This window comes from Hyalella azteca, unplaced genomic scaffold (genome assembly GCF_000764305.2).
Source record: "Hyalella azteca isolate HAZT.00-mixed unplaced genomic scaffold, Hazt_2.0.2 contig502, whole genome shotgun sequence".
Classification (NCBI taxonomy): domain Eukaryota; kingdom Metazoa; phylum Arthropoda; class Malacostraca; order Amphipoda; family Hyalellidae; genus Hyalella; species Hyalella azteca.
Window position 1 is genome coordinate 76,082 of NW_025930849.1, and position 21,341 is coordinate 97,422.

The window sequence follows — 21,341 nt, forward strand, 5'->3', positions numbered from 1 at the left end:
AATACGACGCAGACCTCGAGGAGAAATGTACAACATGCTTTGCGTGATTCCCAAACATACATGGAGCAAGGTAAAAAAATAATAATAAAAATAGATTTCAACAACCTCATTACAGGCTATGAAGTAATCGTTGTAATATGAAACTTTTTTCTTGATGAAGGAAACTGTCATACTCACCTGATAAATATTAATATTGCACATGAGCATATTTTGAGAACTCTTTTACACCGACTTTTCAGTGACAACCAATGAACTGGAGCAACTTTCACTACCAATGAAACCAAGATGTTCAAGTGAATAAATGATGAAAACACATTGTAATTTTCATTGAGATTACATATTCAGGTGAAGTGATCTTTTTTAAAGCTGAATCAACGCTCGCTAACTCATCAAACATCCTTTTTTTAGATTATATTAGTTATCTTCCTTGTTTTGAACTACTACAGTAAACATAGTGAATATAAGAGATCGAAATGAAAAACTCACATAGGTCTCTTCCCTGCGATTCTGGCAATGGCATCGAGAACATAAGCAGGCGCCCAGTGCTGGATGATGACGCTGATGGCGTTGATGTGTCGCGAGTCGGACAAGTTGAGGCTGGGGTACCACACAGCGTCCGTCATCGCTGCTGAGGTCTTGAGGGCGACCATGCCGTACTCTGTCATCTCCCGCCACTTCATTGGACGCTCCATGCCCGACACGCAGTTGTACACCTTCATCTCGCCCTTACTTCTGCACACGCAATTGTATGTGGTTATATACGCAGTTGCACACTTTCATCTCGCTCTTAATTCTGCACACACAATTGTATGTGGTTATATACACAGTTAGTTGTAGGCCTTGATCTCGCTCTTACTTCTGCGCAATCAAGTTTATTTGATTAAACATCTTGCAGAAAATCTTGACCTGGCTAAGTGTCTACACACGCAATGTTTTCTGTTCAATTGTACAGTTTGAGTATTTGTACAAATTCTTACAACTTAATGAGATTTGCAGCCGTTTTACACTTTGAAATAGTTTTTTTGGGAGCAACGGCTAATTAGACGATCATGGATTAGCGAATTTCTGAGGAGGCGAAACCGTGGTCGTAGGTACCAATGGTATACCGTCGCCGAGCATCCGGGTTTATTTAAATAAAAATAAAATATATCACAGCCCAATGAGGCAGAACTTAGGGCAAGTTGATGGTACCTGCGCATGGCAGTGTAGCAGGCGGTGACGATGAGCAGGTTGATTGGGATGTCAACAGGGATGAGGTCGGCGACAAGTTCCCCATGGCAGTGGATAGAGCGCAGCATGCCCTTGCCTACGCCCACAATCAGACCTGTAGGGCCGTTCAGGTTGTCCACCCAACCCGGTATGGGTTCCCGCCACGCCGCAGACACTGCAAACACAAAGTCAAGTTAGGAATCGAACGCTTTTAGTTCAGTGACGTAGTGTGGACGATTTGAGAACCAAATCCACTCAACGATGTACAAAAATAGTCACAAGTGTTGTAATAACAGACATTTTTCGTCGCGTAATTAATCACCAGGAATAGAGAAGATTTCAACCAATGTCTTCCATGTATCAAATGATACATGAAAATGCCTTACATGTACCGACCAGCAAGAGCTCATCCAACCTTGAAAATAATCTCGGCAGGAAACAACTGTCCATTTCAACAAGAACGTCATGCACAGATATGTCCCGGTGCAATGTGATACAAATAAATAGAAAGCAGAATGAATATTACAGAGAAGAACAGCGTCACAAAAATACCAACCGATGCTGGGCCGAACGATGGCCACGGGCAGATCTCGCGCCTCTGTAACCAGCACGTGCTCCGCCAGCGCCTTGGTGAACGTGTATGTGTTCGGCCGCTTCCCAATCAGTCTGATGGCCGAGATAGTCGGTTAAAATAAAATTCGAATTAAAAAAAAACTCGAGTTTTATTCCTTTAGGCGACTTGATAATTATTCACAACAGATACGATGACGAAATTGTCGTTCAGCGAGGTGTTTGAAGCGGAAGCAATTCAAATGAAAGAATAAATAATGAATGAAATATAACCGACTTGGGGGTGAGGTGATTGAAGAGGTCATCGTCCATGAGGTCGATGAGCTTGAGAAGAGCCTCGGCATCGCTGGGGGGATCATACACGAGCTCCTCCACCTCGTTGCGGTCACAGTTGCAGTACGCCGTCGACACGTGCACCAGACTCTGTCACGAGCGTGATACACAAGAATAGTCATACCATGATCATATGGTGACGATACAACACAAGTCGTACCACGATCATATGGTCACGATACAGCACAAGTCATATGGCCACGATAAAGAATCGTTACGGCTATGCTGTGGACAGTGGATACAGCACAAGTCATACCACGTACACTATAACCAAGAATTGTTTGTGAGTGAATAAGAACCAAGTAGTGACAGTTAGCTACTGAGACTGCTACTTTAAGCATTGCTGGACAAATAAAATCATATACAACAATAAGATTATTGCCTTAAGAAAAGTCTATCGGCCAATAAGTGTCCACAAGAAGTTTCCTTCCCGAATGCAACAAGTTTACCACAAACATATGGCAAAGGGATTAGCAAGGAGAAAATAAGGTAATTCTATTGAAGAACACCCACCACGAGATTCTTCATTTTCTTGCAGAGTTCTATTATTCTCTTGACGCCGAGCACGTTCATCTTGAGGGAGAGTTTGATGACTTCGTCGAACTTTACTGTAGCGGCTGCGTGGAAGACAACGCTTACGTTCTGTACGAGCATTTGAGTGTCAGCTTCTGACAGGCCGAGCCCAGGCTCGAGAATGTCTCCTTCAACAGCAGCCACCTTCAACAGAGCCTCGGGACACGTCGCGTGCACAGTGTCAAACACCTGCACAACAAAAATGTATCCTTCAGCTATTCGTTCATAATTTTATGTTTGCTAAAGTTTTTGTGGTGTTTGAAGTCACCGCAAAAATAAAAAAATTTGACGCGTATCCACGATGCTTATTTGGTCTGATGTTACCTGGAGATTAAAATTTATTCATGATGTTAGAATAGTAGTACTTGGCATTTCATAAGTGGGAGGAAAGGATTTAATCAAAAAATTGATTCTTAAATGGATAAATATAAATTCAATTGTAAATCGTAAAATGTAGGTTTGCACGGGTCCGTCTCAATTTTAGGAATTCCCGGGATAATTAATCCCAGGCAACGTTGGGCTAATATGTTAACAGAATATATAAGGTATATGCCCCTGAACACGGCAAAACAACAAAAGTATGAAATGTATAATACTCTTCGGTATCACCGTCAATATTACAGGCCTAAAAAACTATGCGTCGGTAGCATGACTACGTACTCATATTTACGAATTCATAGATAGGAGCAGCGAGCAAAGATCGACGAGTATCCACAGTAACGTCGCGCCAACGCAACGAATTCTTAACGACTACAGAATAATTCCAGGGAATAACATAGCACCAAGCAGCAAAGAGAACTAGATATTGAATTTGACTGCCACGCTATAAATATGAACGGAACTGTAATACTGAAGGCTTGCACGGTAATCCTCCTCTTATTCTTGTCGTAAGTTGAAATGTCAGTCTGGAGGAAATTATCCCTGACAATCGATGGAGATTCATAAATGGCCAAACATGGAAATGGACGGCACTCATTGAACGGTGGTCACAAATTAAAAAAACATTCAAGTCCATTACGCCAACTGTAGAAAAAAATAACTCATAACAAAGCAGATGACGACGAGGAAACGAGAAGTGAGCTTGAAAGTAAACGAAAAAAACATTTTCTATATAAAAATAACGAGCGATTCATGGATAACGAAGTCCCACAAGAAAAACTCCAGCTTTCAACATGGAATGATCAAGTTGAGCTTCTTTTATACGCAAGATGGCGGCCGAAAGATAGAGGCATCGTTGTACGCCGAAAAGAAGGCGATCGGATATTCTTCTTAGCGTATAGAGACGGCAGTGTTATGGCATTGTTCAGGAAACTTGAGCCGTTTGTCAGCGGGAACAAAAAAGAATTAGAGAACAATAACTCATAGCAAGACAGTTAAAATAGAAGCCAAGTCGTAGATCAAGGCCTCTAATAAGAGAACAATGGAACAGTTAAGTAGTGTAAAATTTAAATGCAGTTAGCAGCAACGGGCTATGACACGGATGTTTTGGTAGGAGTTGGTGCAAATCAGATTTTTTTGAAAATAAGCGACGCTGAAGTGATAAACAACTGTACATCTGTTAACAACCTGACCGCGACAATACAGCACATGAATCACGTTTTCTCCAGTAGCAATAACAAGACTTCAGAGGTCAATTCCAATCATCTATAAGAAAATAGGAAGCATGGAAGACCCGTAATGACAGACGTTTACTGGAGAGATCTGATCAGGAATGTGAGCAGCGGCACGGCACCTCAGGGGCAGACTGCAATATACCTCAGCGAGTATGACACCGTCAGGATACCCTGCGATGCGTGCCATGCAACGTCTCTTGAAGACCACGAGGAAAAACCGTCCGCAGCAGTTAAGAAAACTAAGTATGTGAAGGTCTCCGAATATAGTAGCAAGAAGACTCAAGTCAAGAAAACTAGTCCTAAAAATGATAACAAAAAGAAAGCGAAAGATAAGAGCAATAAGTAACCGATAGATAAAATGAATAATAAACTAGACAATAAAAGCCATTAGAAATAAAATGAAAAATAAATCATATCAACAAATGAAAAGGTTGCCAGAAAAACTTAGGATATAATAGGAGATAAGTCGAGCAGCGGATCTCTCCAGACTTCACACCCAGAGAAATCCAATGAGAACAAAAATCACGAAACAAATCAGCAAACAAATGGTAAAGGAATTGAAAAGGAACACAACGTGAAAATCGATTCCAATAAGGCCATTGAAACATTCAGTAAAACGGACCTTCATGAAAACATTGGGGAAAAACAGCGGAAAACCCACAATGACGCTGGTAATGATAACAAACTCAGTGTGGAGACGTCGAATCATAGATTGAACAGTGGCACGATGAATATGAAGGGGCAAGCTGTGAAACGTTTAATTCGGCTGCCGGAAGAGATCACGATACTGGTGGAGTACGAGCCGATGTCGCTAAGCGACGGAACGCTTGTAACCTTGCCAGGTAAGGCAGGCTCAGCGCTGCGCGTGAGGCAGCTAGGAGGCAGGCTGGTCTTGTGCCGCACTGAGAATCGCACCCTAGACGAATGTGTCCAGTCCATTCACCTAAATCTGGGACCATTGACCTTTGTTATCGGTATTAGTGAAGATAATGTGGCGCTTAGAATTGCCGATTCAAGGAGTAAGGATCACAAATTCAGTGAGAAACAAGAAGATGTCGATCAAGAAGTTTCGTTGCAACTAAAGCAGTCACTGCAGCTCGAATCGTGGTTTTATATAGGGAAGGATATGAGTGAAGCGGGAAGGAATCTTTCTAACATACAAGGCTTCAAAGGCTACCTGAAAACAGTGAAAATCAATCACGAAGTCGTGTTGAAAGAGCACGTGTACATACGGTCATCAGTTCAACTCCCGTTGAGGATGCTAAGTAGCGGAGCGTAAACCGTAACGTACAAGCAGGCAGGAGATGTCGTTGATTTTCCAGTCAACAACTCAGCAAGTGATCAACAAAAAGCTTCTCAGAAACTGTACGACGCCAGCGGTAATTTACTTGACACGAGAAGTGTGCATAAGGCTGTGTCCGGCGCAGCGTATTGGTGCTTGGTTCAGAGGGAGGACTGGCGAGACGATCTGCATCTTTTGCTTGTCAACGTGACTATAGCCTCACCAAATATAATTCCTCAAGTCAATGAACAGTCGAGCATATAGAAACTTGCGGCAACATAGTCTTCGACATAAATAAAGCCCATTAATGAGACAACGACCATCAGGACGGCTTTGCATTCGCTAAATACACATGATATAAGCAGTCAGTTGACTTCCTTGCAAGAATAGCGGCTAATTTCTAGCGACTTCTTCGACCAAAGATCAACCAAAGTAGTGGAGAATCTCTACCTGCTGTTCGTCGCGCTCGTATCGTTGTTGCTCGTGCTTTGTTTATGTTGTCCGCTCTGCTTGCTATGCATGCGGCGTCGACCAGTTAAGTAAAATAAGGAATAGGAAACCTAGACAGAAATATTAGGACAGATTCCTGTAGTTGACGATTCAAGTTACACGAGGAAGGCTGAGCAACGAATCGATCGACGATGGGAATATTAAGATACGGTTATAAGAGAACAGCATCGGCAAAACTTTCGAGACAGCAATGAAGCACAGCACAATTACGAAAAAAATTTGATGAAGTAAAACCGGGACATTAGCTTACTGACAGAACACAAAAGATAACCCAAGCAGATGGTCAGTGCGTCAGATGGAGATAACGCGTCCAGTGAAGAACACTTGACTCCATTAACAGCGTCAGTAGAGCACGTACATGTCCATCACGGAAATAATAGACAGCAATTTCAAGAGTATCCTAACGAGGGCGTGAGGAGGCCCCATGACATCCGGAGGCCCGATGACATCCGGAGGCCCGATGACATCCGGAGGCCCGAAGACAACCGGAGACCCAAAGAAAACCAGAGGCACGTGGACAACCGGAAGCCCGAAGACCGGAAGCCCGTGGACAACCGGAAGCCCGTGGCCAACCGGAAGCCCGTGGCCAACCGGAGGCCCGAAGACAACCAGAGACCCGAAGAAAAATGGAGGCCCGAAGACAAACGGAGGCCCGAAGACAAACGGAGGCCCGAAGACAAACGGAGGCCCGAAGACAACCGGAGGCCCGAAGACAACCGGAGGCCCGAAGACAAACGGAGGCCCGAAGACAACTGGAGGCCCGAAGACAACCAGAGACCCGAAGACAACCAGAGACCCGAAGACAACCAGAGACCCGAAGACAACTGGAGGCCCGATGACAAACGGAGGCCCGAAGACAACCAGAGACCCGAAGACAAGCGGAGGCCCGTGGGCCATCGTAGGCCCGAAGACAACCGGAGGCCCGTGGACAACCGGAGGCCCGAAGACAACCAGAGAAAAAACTAAGTAAAAACAATTGCTGAGCTATCGGTAAAACTTTGGACTTGCATCGAGGCCTCGAGATAAGGCAGATCAATTGCGAAATACCAACTTCATTGGCAGCCTGTCTTCCTCCCTATGTGTTCAGGCGTATATACTTATGTAGCTATGTGTTCTTTGCGCCAACTATGAACTTCATCAAAAAATTAATAATACTTCATTGTTTAAGGATGCAAATAGTTTTTCTACCTTGTATATATTTTCAATGCTTTTAAGCGAGTAACATTAAACTTTATTGTATCAGTAAACGTTGTTTCATTGTCACAAATTATTTTACTATCCTTAATTTCTAGTGATCTTGAGCGAGCAACAATTAAGCATAACCTGGTCGGTTACTTTATTAAAAACAGAATAACTTCCATTTTGAAGAATGCGTACTTCGGGTTAATTTCACTGGGAGAATAAGTGGGAAGTTTAAATAATCAAGGGAACTAAGATATGTATAAATAAAGCCTTCTATTTATAATGATAGTGGTACTTGAATGCCATTAACAACGCAATGATAAACGTTGTAACTAATGCAATGAAGTGTTAATGATGATGGAATAATTCCGCGTGAATTTAATGTGGATTTACACCAGATTTTACTTACACCTTCTACAACTCGAGTTCTTAATTTAGGCGACAGTAACAGCGGTACATGGTAGAAACGTTGGACAATTGCAAGCCATATTCATGCTCTTGATGAATGGCATTAATGGAAGGAAGCGTTTAAAAAAATGTGTACCTGGGATTTGAGTAGCTCTTGAAGGCGCGTCTGAACGTCCTTGGTGCCGCGCGATCTCATGAGCAGGAAGATTTTTCCGACGGCGGGACAGGAACGCAGGAGCTTCTCAACCAGCACCTTCCCCATGAAGCCTGTCGCCCCCGTGATCAGCAGGGCACGCCCTCTGTAGAACTCGGCTACCGACTCCACTCCGCTCCATGAGAACTCTGCACGGCGACCGTCATGAGAACTTTAGGCAGGGCAACACAGCCAAGAACTTCAATAAACGTAAAAGGATCTCAAGAATTGTTTACAGCAGAGAGACATTGCAAAAAATATATGTCCGGACATTTGAGAAGAACCACGAGAGGAAATGATTCAAGTCGAAAAACTGTAAATAAAACAAGCCAATTTTGTATGAACTCGAGAAATAAATCAACAAAAAGGTCTCACGTGGGAGATGGTGTGGTGAGTGCATGAGCTGAGACGACAAGCTCTCGCTGCCGAGCGGGCCGTTGGAGGCTGCTGAAGCGCCCACGTCGTCGGTAGAGGGCGCTGGTCCAGCAGCTCCTCGAGCGTTCGTTGTGTTAGGAGGCATGTTTAAAGTTACAGCGGGATCACTCTTCTTTAAATCACAATAGCTTCCGTTGACTTGACCGTAACACGAGTCGCGCAGGATGGGTTTGTCTTCACTTACGCCGAGCTCAACAACAGTACAGTTTCTAGACACGCGGTCACAAGGCTCGCTCAAGTTGATGTCCTCAGCACAAGATTGCACAGCAAAAAGATCAGATGATCCGTTTCGTAAACTATCCTTGTCTCGCAACGATTTGATAATTTCTACTTTATTGTTAGGAGAATTTATGTCACTGTAATTAGCTTCTATAGACCTAAATTGAACAGAATCTGAAAGAGAGAATTTCTTAGAGATTGAGGGCAAGTCTTTTTCTTTGGCGTTAGTTTGACACAAGTATCCGTCATCAGGAGCACAGTTTACAACGTCACCATTCGGGATGTACGTTCTAGAATTATTTTCCCCTGACAAGAACGTTGATGGAACACCGTTGAAAGTCTTGGCTTCTACTGAAGGACCGTTCGTTTCAGGAGCGTTAGATGAAGGGCTGATTGCTGAACTACCGTTCGTTGCAGGACCGTTAGCTGAAAGACCGTTAAATGAAGAGCCGTTAGCTGAAAGACCGGCAGCAGAGGAACCGTTAGCTGAATGACCGTTTTCGACGACGATACACCCGTTTAGTGAAGGACCAGAATAAATTGGAGACGGCAGCTGGTGTTGAGCCGCTGCTCTCCGGTTACCTGCAAAATCAGATTACATTAAGTATCTCATCTTCAGACATGGGAGAGTGTCAAGCGCTAAGAATGTAAACACACTTTTTATCAATTGAGGATTGAATAATTAAGTACATAGTACACAATATTTCTTGCACGTCATACACTCCACTAAACTATCGACATGATTAATTATTTTAAAATTCTCGAGGCACTCATCACGAGTTGAGAAAACATCCGTACGTTTTCAGCAATATTGTGGACAACCTAACGACCGGCAGGCCAATGATCGACTGACAAACGTCAGCTAAAATTTCAGAAAGATCTCACGTGGCCAGGATTTGAAATCCAAATTAAATTCTTGCCCTGCGATTATGAAAGACGTTGCGGACGTTCATAGTGTTTATTTAGGTAAACCTGAAGCCAAGACGTCGCGTTACGTAAAGCAGGTTCCGCTACCGCCACCTTCGTAGACTTTCATCAGCCGGAGTGTCCATATCTTATCAGATTGCAGAGGACGCGCGGCACTGCTTGCACGATACCAGACACGGCATGAGCTCGATACCAGACATCAGCTGGTCGCTAGATAACTTATTGCTGCAGTATTGACCACAGCTACAGAGCTCTCTTTATGCTAACACGCCTCCAATGCTAAAGCGGTTGTTCATGCAAATAACTTCAAAGTGAATGACATGAGAAAATATTACATGAAAACAATAATGAAAAACATGGAAGTACAAAAATAATAATAATCATAAAAGAAAAACTCGCATAGTGCATTAATAACTGAAGTTTGACTATCAATCACAAGAGATATTTTCCAGCTAAAAAATATCGTAATGAAAACGAAGGAGCGAGAGCTCTTCGTTTAGGTATATAGATCGATAAGATAATTCCGGCCGTGAAATGTTCATTGTAATCAGCAGTGGTCATCTTGATAACGGCTGAACGCTTCAAAGTAATTCAGGGCACCGACAAGAACAATAGCTCAAGCTTAAAAGCCGAACGCTCTGTTCACAACTTATAATTAAACCAACTATCGACAACCTGAGTCGACTGCAGACCGAGCACCTTTTCTTCTCATGGCCACTTACTCATGATGCAGTAGGGGCTTTTGTCAACCTTTCATTTTCTAGAAGCAACGCATTACATCTCAAGGTGAGACCCGTCATTCGTAAGAGAAATGATTACTGAGAAAAGATTATCCGCCCCAGTCACACTACTCCATCATCTTACAAATTGTATGAACCGCATCATAAATACACAGGAAAACGGGATCGGTCCCCGGAATTACACTGAATTCGAATAAATAATCACTCACGAGCAAATCTACAGGAATTAAGATCCAAATACCTATATCGCATGGCAAATTACACACAGTAGAGTATGAGCACAATGTTAAAGCTACTTATTAATTAAAATTAAAGTTACTTATCAATTAAAAGTTACTTATTAATTGCTATAGAACAGTTAAACTGGACACGTGTGCAGCGAACAAGAGGCTGGCGATAAATACAGTCCAGGTCAAGGGAGCATCTATGCATGGCTTGGACAAGTTCGCGACACAGTGAGCGGTCGCTAGCATTGGGGGCAGGCACTTCATTGGTCTCGTTGACACGCTACAGAAGAGGGGGCAGAGAGGGGGCAGCGTAGAGGGGGCAGCGTAAAGGAGGCGGGGTAAAGGAGGCGGGGTAAAGGAAGCAGCGTAAAGGGGGCACCATAGAGGGGGCAGCGTAGAGAGAGAGACATCGTTTCAATCAACAGCAAACGTCAACAATATACATCGTTTCCGTAATGCCGGGCTTTAGCTTCCACTTTAATAGGCCAGGAAATTAAATAGCGTAACCTCAACGTAAGGAGCACAGCAGCGGTCAGCGCTTATCCTCTCCATGGCCATCTAACTTGGTTATTATGCTAATGCTATGTTGAAAAGTCCGAGTACCATCTCCTCGCTCAACCAACTCACTGATGATGGTCACGTTCATCTGCTACGGCGCTACGTCAATCAATCGAACTTGGTTGTGACGTTGACTCCTCGTAACGCGATGGTCCGTAACGTCAGTCGCGTACGGACGTCATTTCTACGTCACTATAAACTTCTCGTTCGACGGAAATTCGTAGCTTATATTCGCTCAATTAAACTTGTTCGTGACGCGAACTGCAAAGCGCCTAGGAGCAGCTAGATGCCGCCCTTTCTTCCTACACTCCGCACTGCTTAAATCTTGGTAACACTCAAAAACCTAATATGGGATTCAAAAACTCAAATATATCACGAACCTACACGGTCTAAATTCTCGTTCAAACCAGGCATGCAAAGGGATCTGCACCCCTGACAAGTGGCAACAGCTGGTCCTTCACATCACCCAGAGTTCTGCACAGCGCACTGCAGCTATTATCGGCAGTCCAAGAGCTGCACCGTCGTCTCCCGAGCCTGACGGACGCCGTCGGCGACCAAGCAAGCCAATTTTGCATCCGATCAGGTGTTTGCATTTTTTAGGTGCCTAATAACGGTTGCTGCTACGGCATATTATCCATTGAATTACTGAATTATTGTGGATTGTAATATTTACAATCCACAATATTGTATAGTATATAATATATATCAATATTGTAACAGTAAACGCTATGTCTATTTGAAGCTTAACTTTAAATTCCTCAGCCTTCACTCACTGGGCTGTGCTTAATCAAGTAACTTTTTAGGTCTTGAATCCAATATACATCTATTCAGATTATTGAAAAAAAAGCTTGAGGCTCAACCAATCACGGAGTACAGAATAAAAACTAACCTTATCTCCTTCGACGCGACAACAGAAAAAAGACCGACCTCGACTATTTCGACTCAAGAACAAAATTGAGAGTTGATAACATTTAGGCGGTTTAAGAACAGAATTCGATTAATGGCATTAATCGAATATGAGAATAGAATGAAGCTTTTTCATAGCAATCAGCTACATGGTCATGCAATTTATGGAGAGTCACAATTAAAAAAATTCGATTCAGAATAGCCCATGATGCGTGAAGTGCGGAGTTTCCTGATCAAGATCAAAGAAAAACATGGCAAGTGATTGAAAGATTCGTCTAGGTTCACTTCGAGGACTCACTATTGCAATATATGATGCAACATTTAATTCTGAAGAAAACGTGCTGGGAACCCAGGGCTGTGGGGCTGACGACAACCACGCAAATAAATGCTCGTCGGTCACTTAAATAGGTACATATACATGGGTGCGTGCGGGTACGTCGATACGTGTACGTAGGTACATTCTTACGCACGCATAGACCACCTAATTTTGTATACGTATTATAGTCGACGTATATTCGTCAACGCGTAATTGAGTCCACATACAAGCGTCCACGTCTGAAGGTGCACATAAATCAGTCTACGTACATGCACGAGTCTCGTACATCCGTCCACGATATGCGCTACGTATGGGCGTCCACATTTACAGGTCAATGCAGGAATGCGCTCGCTGCAGCGCTGAAGGATCACGAAGATTGACACTTATGACCTGCCGGCACCAGACGTCTCCTCAATTGCGAGATGCCAAGGCCGAGGCTAAGTGCAGACACATCACAGAGAGACATGAATTCGAGAAAATGATTGCGTAAGGAGAAATTTACACGCGTCACGATGTGACAGGTCGTTACACCAGGAGGTACGGGGCGTCACGCAGTCCCAATAGCGTGACTCAAACAACGATGCTGGAGGTCGTTATGTGACGTATGAATGGTTGCGTCACTTATAAGTATTCTAGAACAGGCTCTCAGTGTCATTCCAAGCTCAACGCTACATACCTCCTAAATAAGCGGTAACAAAAACGAGCGAGCACTAGTTTACATTATAACACAAAGTTCCATTTCGGAGGAGGCAATGACAAACTCACATTAGGCATAGGATGAAATTAATTTTAGAAACTAGAGTTACAATAATTATAATAACAGTTATATTAAATTTATGGAGTTGTAATAATTATATTACGTTCCTGGTGCTGAGGTGCTCGTGTGAACAAAGATGACAGCAATCCTGGTTCGCAGCAACCATCCCAGCCCACACCTCAGGGCCTTCAGTCTTTAGCCATGAAAAAATTGGGTAAAACCGACGAGACGCCGCCACATAAGTAACGTGCCTACGTGAGCTGGGCAAGGCCAACATATCATCACGTAGCCGTGCCCAGAAGAATGGACAGGACCGACACGCACGGGAACCTACGCACGACACGCACAGTAAGGTTGCAGTTCAATGCCCAACGCAACCACATGTTCAAAATCGCAATTATACAAACAAGCAAGTGGTTAGTGAGGTAAATTGACAAAGCGGAAGGAGTTAACAATTTTCGGTATCCAGAAACAGACGAGACGCGGGAGTTATCGACACTCAACCTTTTATCCGCAAAGTTTCATAGTACCCAACTGAAATAAAATCAGGATTGTAACAATTAACAAGTTATTTCAATATATACACACTGCAACAATCTCTTCGGATTGTATATTCACCGATGATTTTTTGAAGTTGAATTGTATTAATATTTGAAAGAATCATTGACGAAAAAATTGAACAATGCAACAATACGAAAAAACTGAATGGAGCAGTGGCAATATCTACAGTTCTCCCCGTAAATAACGATAGCGTGGGTTTGACTCTAGTGAACGACGTCGTGGGTAATTTGCTGTCTGTAGTGTAGACCTTATTCCAATGATACGAGCGCGCAAAAAGCCGATGACACAACTTATGTAAACCGTGAAAGCGATCCAAAACCCAAGGCTGAGATGACCGTCAGGTGCGGGTCATCGGCCTGTATGGCAGGGGAGGCTGGAGTGCAGCAGGAGAGGCTGGAGTGCAGCAGGAGAGGCTGGAGTGCAGCAGGGGAGGCTGGAGTGTAGCAGGGGAGGCTGGAGTGTAGCAGGGGAGGCTGGAGTGTAGCAGGAGAGGCTGGAGTGCAGCAGGGGAGGCTGGAGTGCACAACTCCAGGTTATCGGCATCAGCCGCTCACACAACTCCAGGTTATCGGCATCAGCCGCTCACACAACTCCAGCGGTCAGACGAGCGTGAAGTCAGGATCATAACTGCGGATGCGACGGTCGTCCGGCAAGTACATATGAGTGGGAAAATAAATGTACGCTGCCTTGCTCACGTAGGCCCGCTTAACGATGGCCCACGTGACAGCCCCTGCCTTACGAACCAAATCGTGGACGCCGTGCATGTAACGTCCTTAGTTCTTGTAGGACAAGACAAGGCCGACTACTTGGACTGCAAAATGATTATATGGAAGTAGTCTATCCAGGATTTAGCTCCGACGAGGCTACGGCCGCACACGTTCACAGTTTGAAACGAGGATATGGCTCAAGGCAAAAAATCTGCAATAAATAATTATCTTAAATATGAAACATTCATGAGAAACGAGCTCATCTAAATGAAGCAAGGTTCTTGGAGATCGGCGATATGAGCATACAAAGTGGTCAGTAAAGCGTATGAACTTGGATAAACTGTTTGCAGTAAATTTTTCTAAAAAATTCACACAAACGCTAAACCCTAGTATAAAATTACGACACTACTCCAACTGCTGCAAGTTATATTACAATACACAGCAAATTTCATCTACTGCAGCAAACATTTTGAAAATAAGCAGCGCACTTCATCGGCTGCAAATAAGAGTTTAAACTGCAATATTTTCAGCAACAGCTATAAAATAACGTCCAGTTTCGTCAGCTGCATAAACGTCAACGCGCGGTTTTGTCAGAAGGGCGATAACGCTCATGGGCATTCGCATTTGCTTCAGATGACGAAACTGCAGCTTCATCGAGTGAAATAAATGCAGTTACCATTACATTAACATTACCACAATGGGAAATGTCAGCAGCGGAACACCTTCGCTTTTAAACACCACATAAATGGAACGCCACAGTAATGGAACATCATGACAACGGCGGAACATGACGACAACGAAACATAATAGAATATCACGACATTGGAACATCACGACAATGGAACATCGCGACAATGGAACATCAGCAGCAGGGGAGGCTGGAGTGTAGCAGGGGAGGCTGGAGTGCAGCAGGGGAAGCTGGAGTGCAGCAGGGGAGGCTGGAGTGCAGCAGGGGAGGCTGGAGTGCACCAAGGGAGGCTGGAGTGTACGAAACATCGGATGATAGGCAGAAAGAAATCAATTTAATCGTTTTTCCTCATATGAATGAAAGGATTTTAATTTATTTACACTTCTTTACGCTGTTTGTTCCGGGCATTATCTGGTATGTTATCATCGAAGAAGTGACTGAATATTCACTATTGGCCACATCAGAAGTGTAAGAATAGGTTATATAATATGTACCAAATTCTTTGGTCACCTAGACGAATCAATATCGCTGCTGAAATCTACCCTTGTTAGTGAAACAATACTTGATGTATCGTTGCCATTGTCATTATATATAGCAAGTTACCAAAATAGTCCATAATGGATGAGAAAGTCAAGATGATTTATTGAGCTAGAAGCAATGTTGGATGTGAGGTAATCCATCAGGTCATCAGTCAGGTTAAGGTTGTATGGGATGAACAACAATTTTTCTGTTCTTACATTTGTTTAACGCATTTCTAGTATTTGAGTGGACAAGCGAGCGTCGAGTGAAGGATTTTTCCACAGATGCGTTTGTTGACAAATGTCATTGTCGGTAGGTTGACACACACCATTACACCAGCTTGTTCGTGTGATTTGTGATAGTGCTTTCCAAACATTGGATTTGAAGATAAATATTTGAACCAGACATATTTTATTATCATACAATTCTTAGGTAGCATCGGAAATTTACGTGTTTGCCTGCATGGTTCCGATTATTTCGTCGTCTAAGATAGAGCACGGGTTAAATTTTAAGGTTCAATAATGTTTGACTCTTCAATATCAGATCTGGTTCGTCTAGCGGGCTGGCAGGGAGTGCTTATTCTATGAATACTATCCCTGCAGTGGTCAAGTCAATCCCGATCAGTTGTAACAAAAAACTTCAATGAAAACCTAGGCCATGCCGCCCAGCCCAGTATTGCTGTCAGTCTCTCTAACCTTTATGCCTACACAACAATGCTGCAGCTGAATAGATGGCACCTCCACGATATAATAATTTTCGGCGCGCACACACACAGAAGTAAATTTCAAGACATTATAATTAAGTTCATCATATATATAGCTTTCTTCAAGTGAGTAACTATACTATGACAAGCCTTATCGGTCAAATACTATTGCGTAGGCCACAAGTTCCCGATTCAAGAATTTATTCCTCTTCCGAGTTCAAACATGCTTAATAAACTAAATATCGGACATTCTATGTCAAGTGCATTTATTTATGTGCCAATTTTGAAAATCATCCCCACCTAATCATCACCAGTTTAGATGAAATTTAACACATAGGTTGTCATATTTCAAGCCAACTTGGTCTAAATTTCAACTCAAAATATGCAAAAAAAAATTAATTAGGGATCCTCAGAGGAGAGGCGGTGAAAGTGAACCCGAACACGCGACGTACAACTTCAGACTTCAGATCATTGTTCACTCAAACTTCAGATCACTGTTGTGTATATTTATTATTTGTTTTTTCTAGCCACTTATTTGAAAATGAGGTGTCTATAGAACTTGAGGGGGTGCTTCTAAAAAACAAAACACATTCTCGGAATTAACTTAGGTCATAAGACATCATTTTCTGTTTCTAACGAATGCAGTTTGTTCAAAATATTTTCATTTCCGCTTTTTTCCATCTTGGTGTATAAACATGTATAAAAATGGCTCCGAGGCTTCTATGAGCAAGTTTAGATGATATACACTCAAAAACAAATCATCAGCCAATATTTTGCGTATACAATGTTACATATGTGGGTAATGGACTGTACCAGAAACTGGGCTATTACGAAATTCCCACTGATTTGCAGGTCAATAAACTTGTAGTTTTCCGTTTTTTCCTTTCCTTGGCCAATTTTGACCTTATTCTATACAAAAATTATAAAGAGTAAACTATTACAACTAAATTTTTTAAGAGCACCTCTCCAAGTTCTATTGACACCTCATTTTCAAATCAGTGGCTAGAAAAAATAAATAATAAATATGCACAACAGTGATCTGAAGTTTGAAATTGTACGCCGCGTGATCAGGTTCATTCTCATCAACTTTTCTTGCGAGAGGATCCCTAATAGAAAAATTTTCAATTTTTTTAGCAGAAATTTAAGCAAAGTTGGCTTGGAATAAAAAACAACCTATATCTTAATTTTCATCAAAATTGGTTAAGGTTAGGTGAGGAACCCTGGTACACTTGACCAGGAATGACCCATATAAGTAAATTAAGGCAATTTGTTCGAAATCGAACTGACTGGCACCAAAAATGTTCAGAAGAACACCTATATATATTTAGAACACCTATATACCATTGTGACAGTACCCAATAATTGAAGATTTCCTCACGCAAAATTTAGGTCATCTGCACTTACTTTCTTTCGATTATCCTTTCTATTGCAGCCTAGATTCTATTGCATATTTTTAGCAATAGAACTACTACTTTGACTAGATAAAATTGACATTTGAACCGATCTTCGAAGCGAAAGTTCATTTTAATTGCAGTTGCTCCCTGGTACACGTAACGGGATTGTCGCAACTACGGAATGACAGGGCATGGGTGAAGGGACAAAATGAACTCCATGTCATACTAATGAATGCGGAAGCCATGGGTGAACTCAATACCCTGGAAACAAGTGTATGATTCAACAGCAAGCACGCGTGCCTACACTGTTGATGAATCGCCGGCTGCGACCGCCGAAAGTAGAACGTTTCACAGGAGAGGTGCTGCGACATCGCGCTGTGCACCACTGCCTTCTGCAACACCACGCTGGGCACTACTGCTGCAACACCACATATGCAACACCGCGCAGCGCACCACTGCTGCAACACTGTGCAGGCACCATTGCTGCAACACCACATCTGCAACACCGCGCAGCAACACCGTGCAGGGCACAGCTGCTGTAATTAACACCACGCAGCACAACACGCACCGAAGTGTCGAGTCATCGCTGGCGTCGTTACGTACATTACACACTACTCACTGGCGAGTCCTTGGTTGTAACTTTCATGTTCGGGCGTGCAGTTTATCATGTGTACAATACGGTGCGCAGGTTATAATGCACAAGTTTAAACGTGCAGGTAATGACTCGCAAGTTTGAAGACGCCGGTGGTAATATCGGAAACAACGGCTTTTACTAAAATGGATCCCCATAAAATAAGACCACATCCAAGTGGCGTTCACAGGTCACGGAGTCAACTTCTAAACGCGCCGCGTGCAAGACCCTGGAGAGTCTGTTGCGTTCGCGGTTGCATTATTCCCGTAACATTCGACCGAGCGGATTTAGCGAACGCAACGAAGGTGCGACTTGAAACTGCGTGGTTATATAACGAACGAAAATCATGGTACAATAACGACGTTATGACTTGATCGATGTGCCCTCTGGGCTATAATACACAATGTTATCATAATATAATGAAGCGGAATAATGCACTGCAGTCAAAAAAGAGCCACAAATGTTCTGACTGCACAAGATGTTCTGTAAAAATATGAGAGCGGGGGTAGCGTAGCAGGCTGATTTACAAGACAGCAAATCGACTATTATTGGCGGTAGAATTATCAGAAGTACCGGTAGCAGCAGCAGCAGCAGCAGTGCGTTTCAAAAGCGATTACTGCAACTCAAAAAAAAAGCAAAAGTGAATCAGAGCACCAACTGCATATCAAGCAACAATAAAATGAGAAGCAGCAAACGCAGGTCAAACAGCAGGAAACAATATTAGCAACAACAAAAGCAATATCCGCAGCAGCGAAACCACTATTAACAGCAGCAGCATGAAAATCAGAAACCGCAGCAGCATCAACAACAAGATGCGCAGCTGCGCGAATACAGCTTACATGATCGTTGTCAGCGGTCGTAAGTGTCGCGTGCGCAGTTGCGTTGCACAACTTGTTGATGCCAACAACACAACAGCGTTGTCAATAACAAGGCAGTGACAGCACGTGGTGGCTGTGCGTGTTGCAAACACGTTCTATAGTTGTGCGTGCTATCCAGCACGCGTCTTGTGCGTGCGCGCTGACAGCACGTTCCGAGACAGTTTCGTGGAGTTATTTCATCGTCAGTGTCAGTGTCGACATAATACTCACTAACATTAAACCTAGATCGTATTCAAATTAGCTTGAAGCTACATCGTCGCCAACTTATACATGAAAGCTTCAGGATTCCAGGATGTGAAAGGAACTCCGTTGACGTCCAGCTCCCAACTAACTTTTGTCGTATCTTTGAAGCCACTCGAGACACTGTTAAAGATAACTACTCTTCAGGTCTAAGATGCAGACTCTTCTCTGACATCGTATAGACGTCAAAAAAGGAAAAATCGAACATTTCGATCGCTAAATCACTGCCATTACTACTCATAACGAACAAATATTTTTTCAACAACTGAAAAAACAAGATACAGAAAACACAGGTAAATATCTATTTAGGGGTCTTGAAAATGATGGGCAGCGGCCCATCTTACTGCATTGCGGATCAGAAGAGCTCATTGCCAATCATTCAACTATAAGCAGCAGCGGGTAAGCTGTTCATTGCGCCAGCAACGATGCGTTCCTCCCCACTGGCTCTTCATCAGAAGATGCTATCTGGCACAAGAAGATACAGAAGCATCTTGACTTCCAGGAAAACTAGAGCAAGCGAAAATAAGTAATAATATCGAGATGTAGGGTGAACAATAACGATAATAACGATGTTGTACGATAGTACAACAAAATAAATTAGAGATACATTCGTTGTTTTCATATGCGGTGCACTAAGAAAATTACTGGATGAAGAACCAACTCTTAGACAATGCCTACTATTTATAAAAGACTACAGTTTACCATCAACAACTGCAAAATTCATTGTGTTCCGACCTTCATTAAGAAAAAAATACTTTCATTTCCTCAGAAATTTCGTACAGATTTTACGTTGGCCATAGACCCAGAATACAAAAGATGTCATGGACGTGAGACGTATTTGACGAGCTATCACATTAGGAAAAGAGAGAGGTCACATAGAAGACACTCGCTATTATATATTGACAAGACACGATGCACAATACCGAGTAAAACTTTCAGTCCATACAAATGCTTCTTGTAACTTTCTCTCGCATAACGCATTCAGCGCATGCGCGCGGCGAGTGAGAAAACGCACGTGTAGCAGTGGCAAGCCGGGGCGGTGCTCGCGCTAAACTGCGTTAGCAAGCAAACCACACAACAAAGACGTAATAACGGTAATAACTTACGCCACGCTGGGCTGTCATAAAAATGTCGGCACTCGCAAGCTGGACATCAACACAAGACAGGTACCGACAGATGTACGCGACAGAGAAAGCTAAGTGGTAAAGAAGTAGCTAACCCTCTGGCATAGTGAAACGTAAAGTTGCCGAAAAAAAGCAGCAGAGTCCCTATCGCGGTGCAGGTAACGCTTTCCGCGCAGTTGTCAACTAGTCAAAAGATATCAAAAGCGCTACTTTCGAAGGTAATTATAGGAAGCAACCGAAAAATAATAAAACATTTTCAGGAAATTAGTGGCTGATATTTAAAAAAAACGTGAACAGAGATTATTATTATTATTACTACTACGAGTGCGTGAGCAAGTCACAGCAGTGCGACATCGAAATTCATCACTATAACAACATAACACCGCCGATGCAATGGCGGCACCCCATTGAAACATTACAAATACTTACATGGAAGTAAGGAAGTATGAATTCACTTAACGCAACTCGCTTTATCGCACAAAATCCTACATTGTCTGAAGGGGAGCACAGAAAAGACGCGTGAGTTCAACAATTTCCGGGAAAGTATTGACTCATTTTTCTACGCGAAAAAGCGAAAAACATTAATAAATTGAATAACTTTCACCGTAAAAAACACCACAAAATCGAAAGAAAACGTTATATTCGTTGGCAAATTAGCCAGATGGGAACCTTGGAAAAACTCTCTCATTAAGAGTCGCAGCATCCAAAACCTCGGGAGGGAAGAAAATGCTTTGAATAATCAAACCTCAGAACCTTAACCGGGTCCAGGGTCCGGTTTTCTAACAAAGCCTTGTCCAAGTTCGAGTTTAGAAGGGTCAGGGACTCTAATCAGGGTCACGCAAGTTAATGAGAATTAAGGTGCAGCGGGCGGACAATGCATAAAAACTATACTCTGGCCTAGCAACAAGACAAATTCAATAACTTACTCCATAATAGAA

The 21,341-nt window shown here is 42.9% G+C and overlaps 1 protein-coding gene across 1 annotated transcript in view; it reads right to left on the reverse strand.

The window, feature by feature from the left end:
* Positions 1-482: 482 nt before the first annotated feature.
* LOC108678702 (putative fatty acyl-CoA reductase CG5065) overlaps positions 483-21,341 on the reverse strand; it is a 38,917-nt gene continuing 18,058 nt past the window's right edge. The window contains exons 3-9 of the mRNA XM_018167161.2: positions 8,249-9,109; positions 7,817-8,022; positions 2,626-2,874; positions 2,057-2,202; positions 1,766-1,875; positions 1,192-1,384; positions 483-732 (exon numbers count right to left, since the gene is read on the reverse strand). Coding sequence (XP_018022650.2) covers positions 483-732; positions 1,192-1,384; positions 1,766-1,875; positions 2,057-2,202; positions 2,626-2,874; positions 7,817-8,022; positions 8,249-9,109 — 2,015 coding nt within the window. The remainder of the gene's footprint in view (positions 733-1,191; positions 1,385-1,765; positions 1,876-2,056; positions 2,203-2,625; positions 2,875-7,816; positions 8,023-8,248; positions 9,110-21,341) is intronic.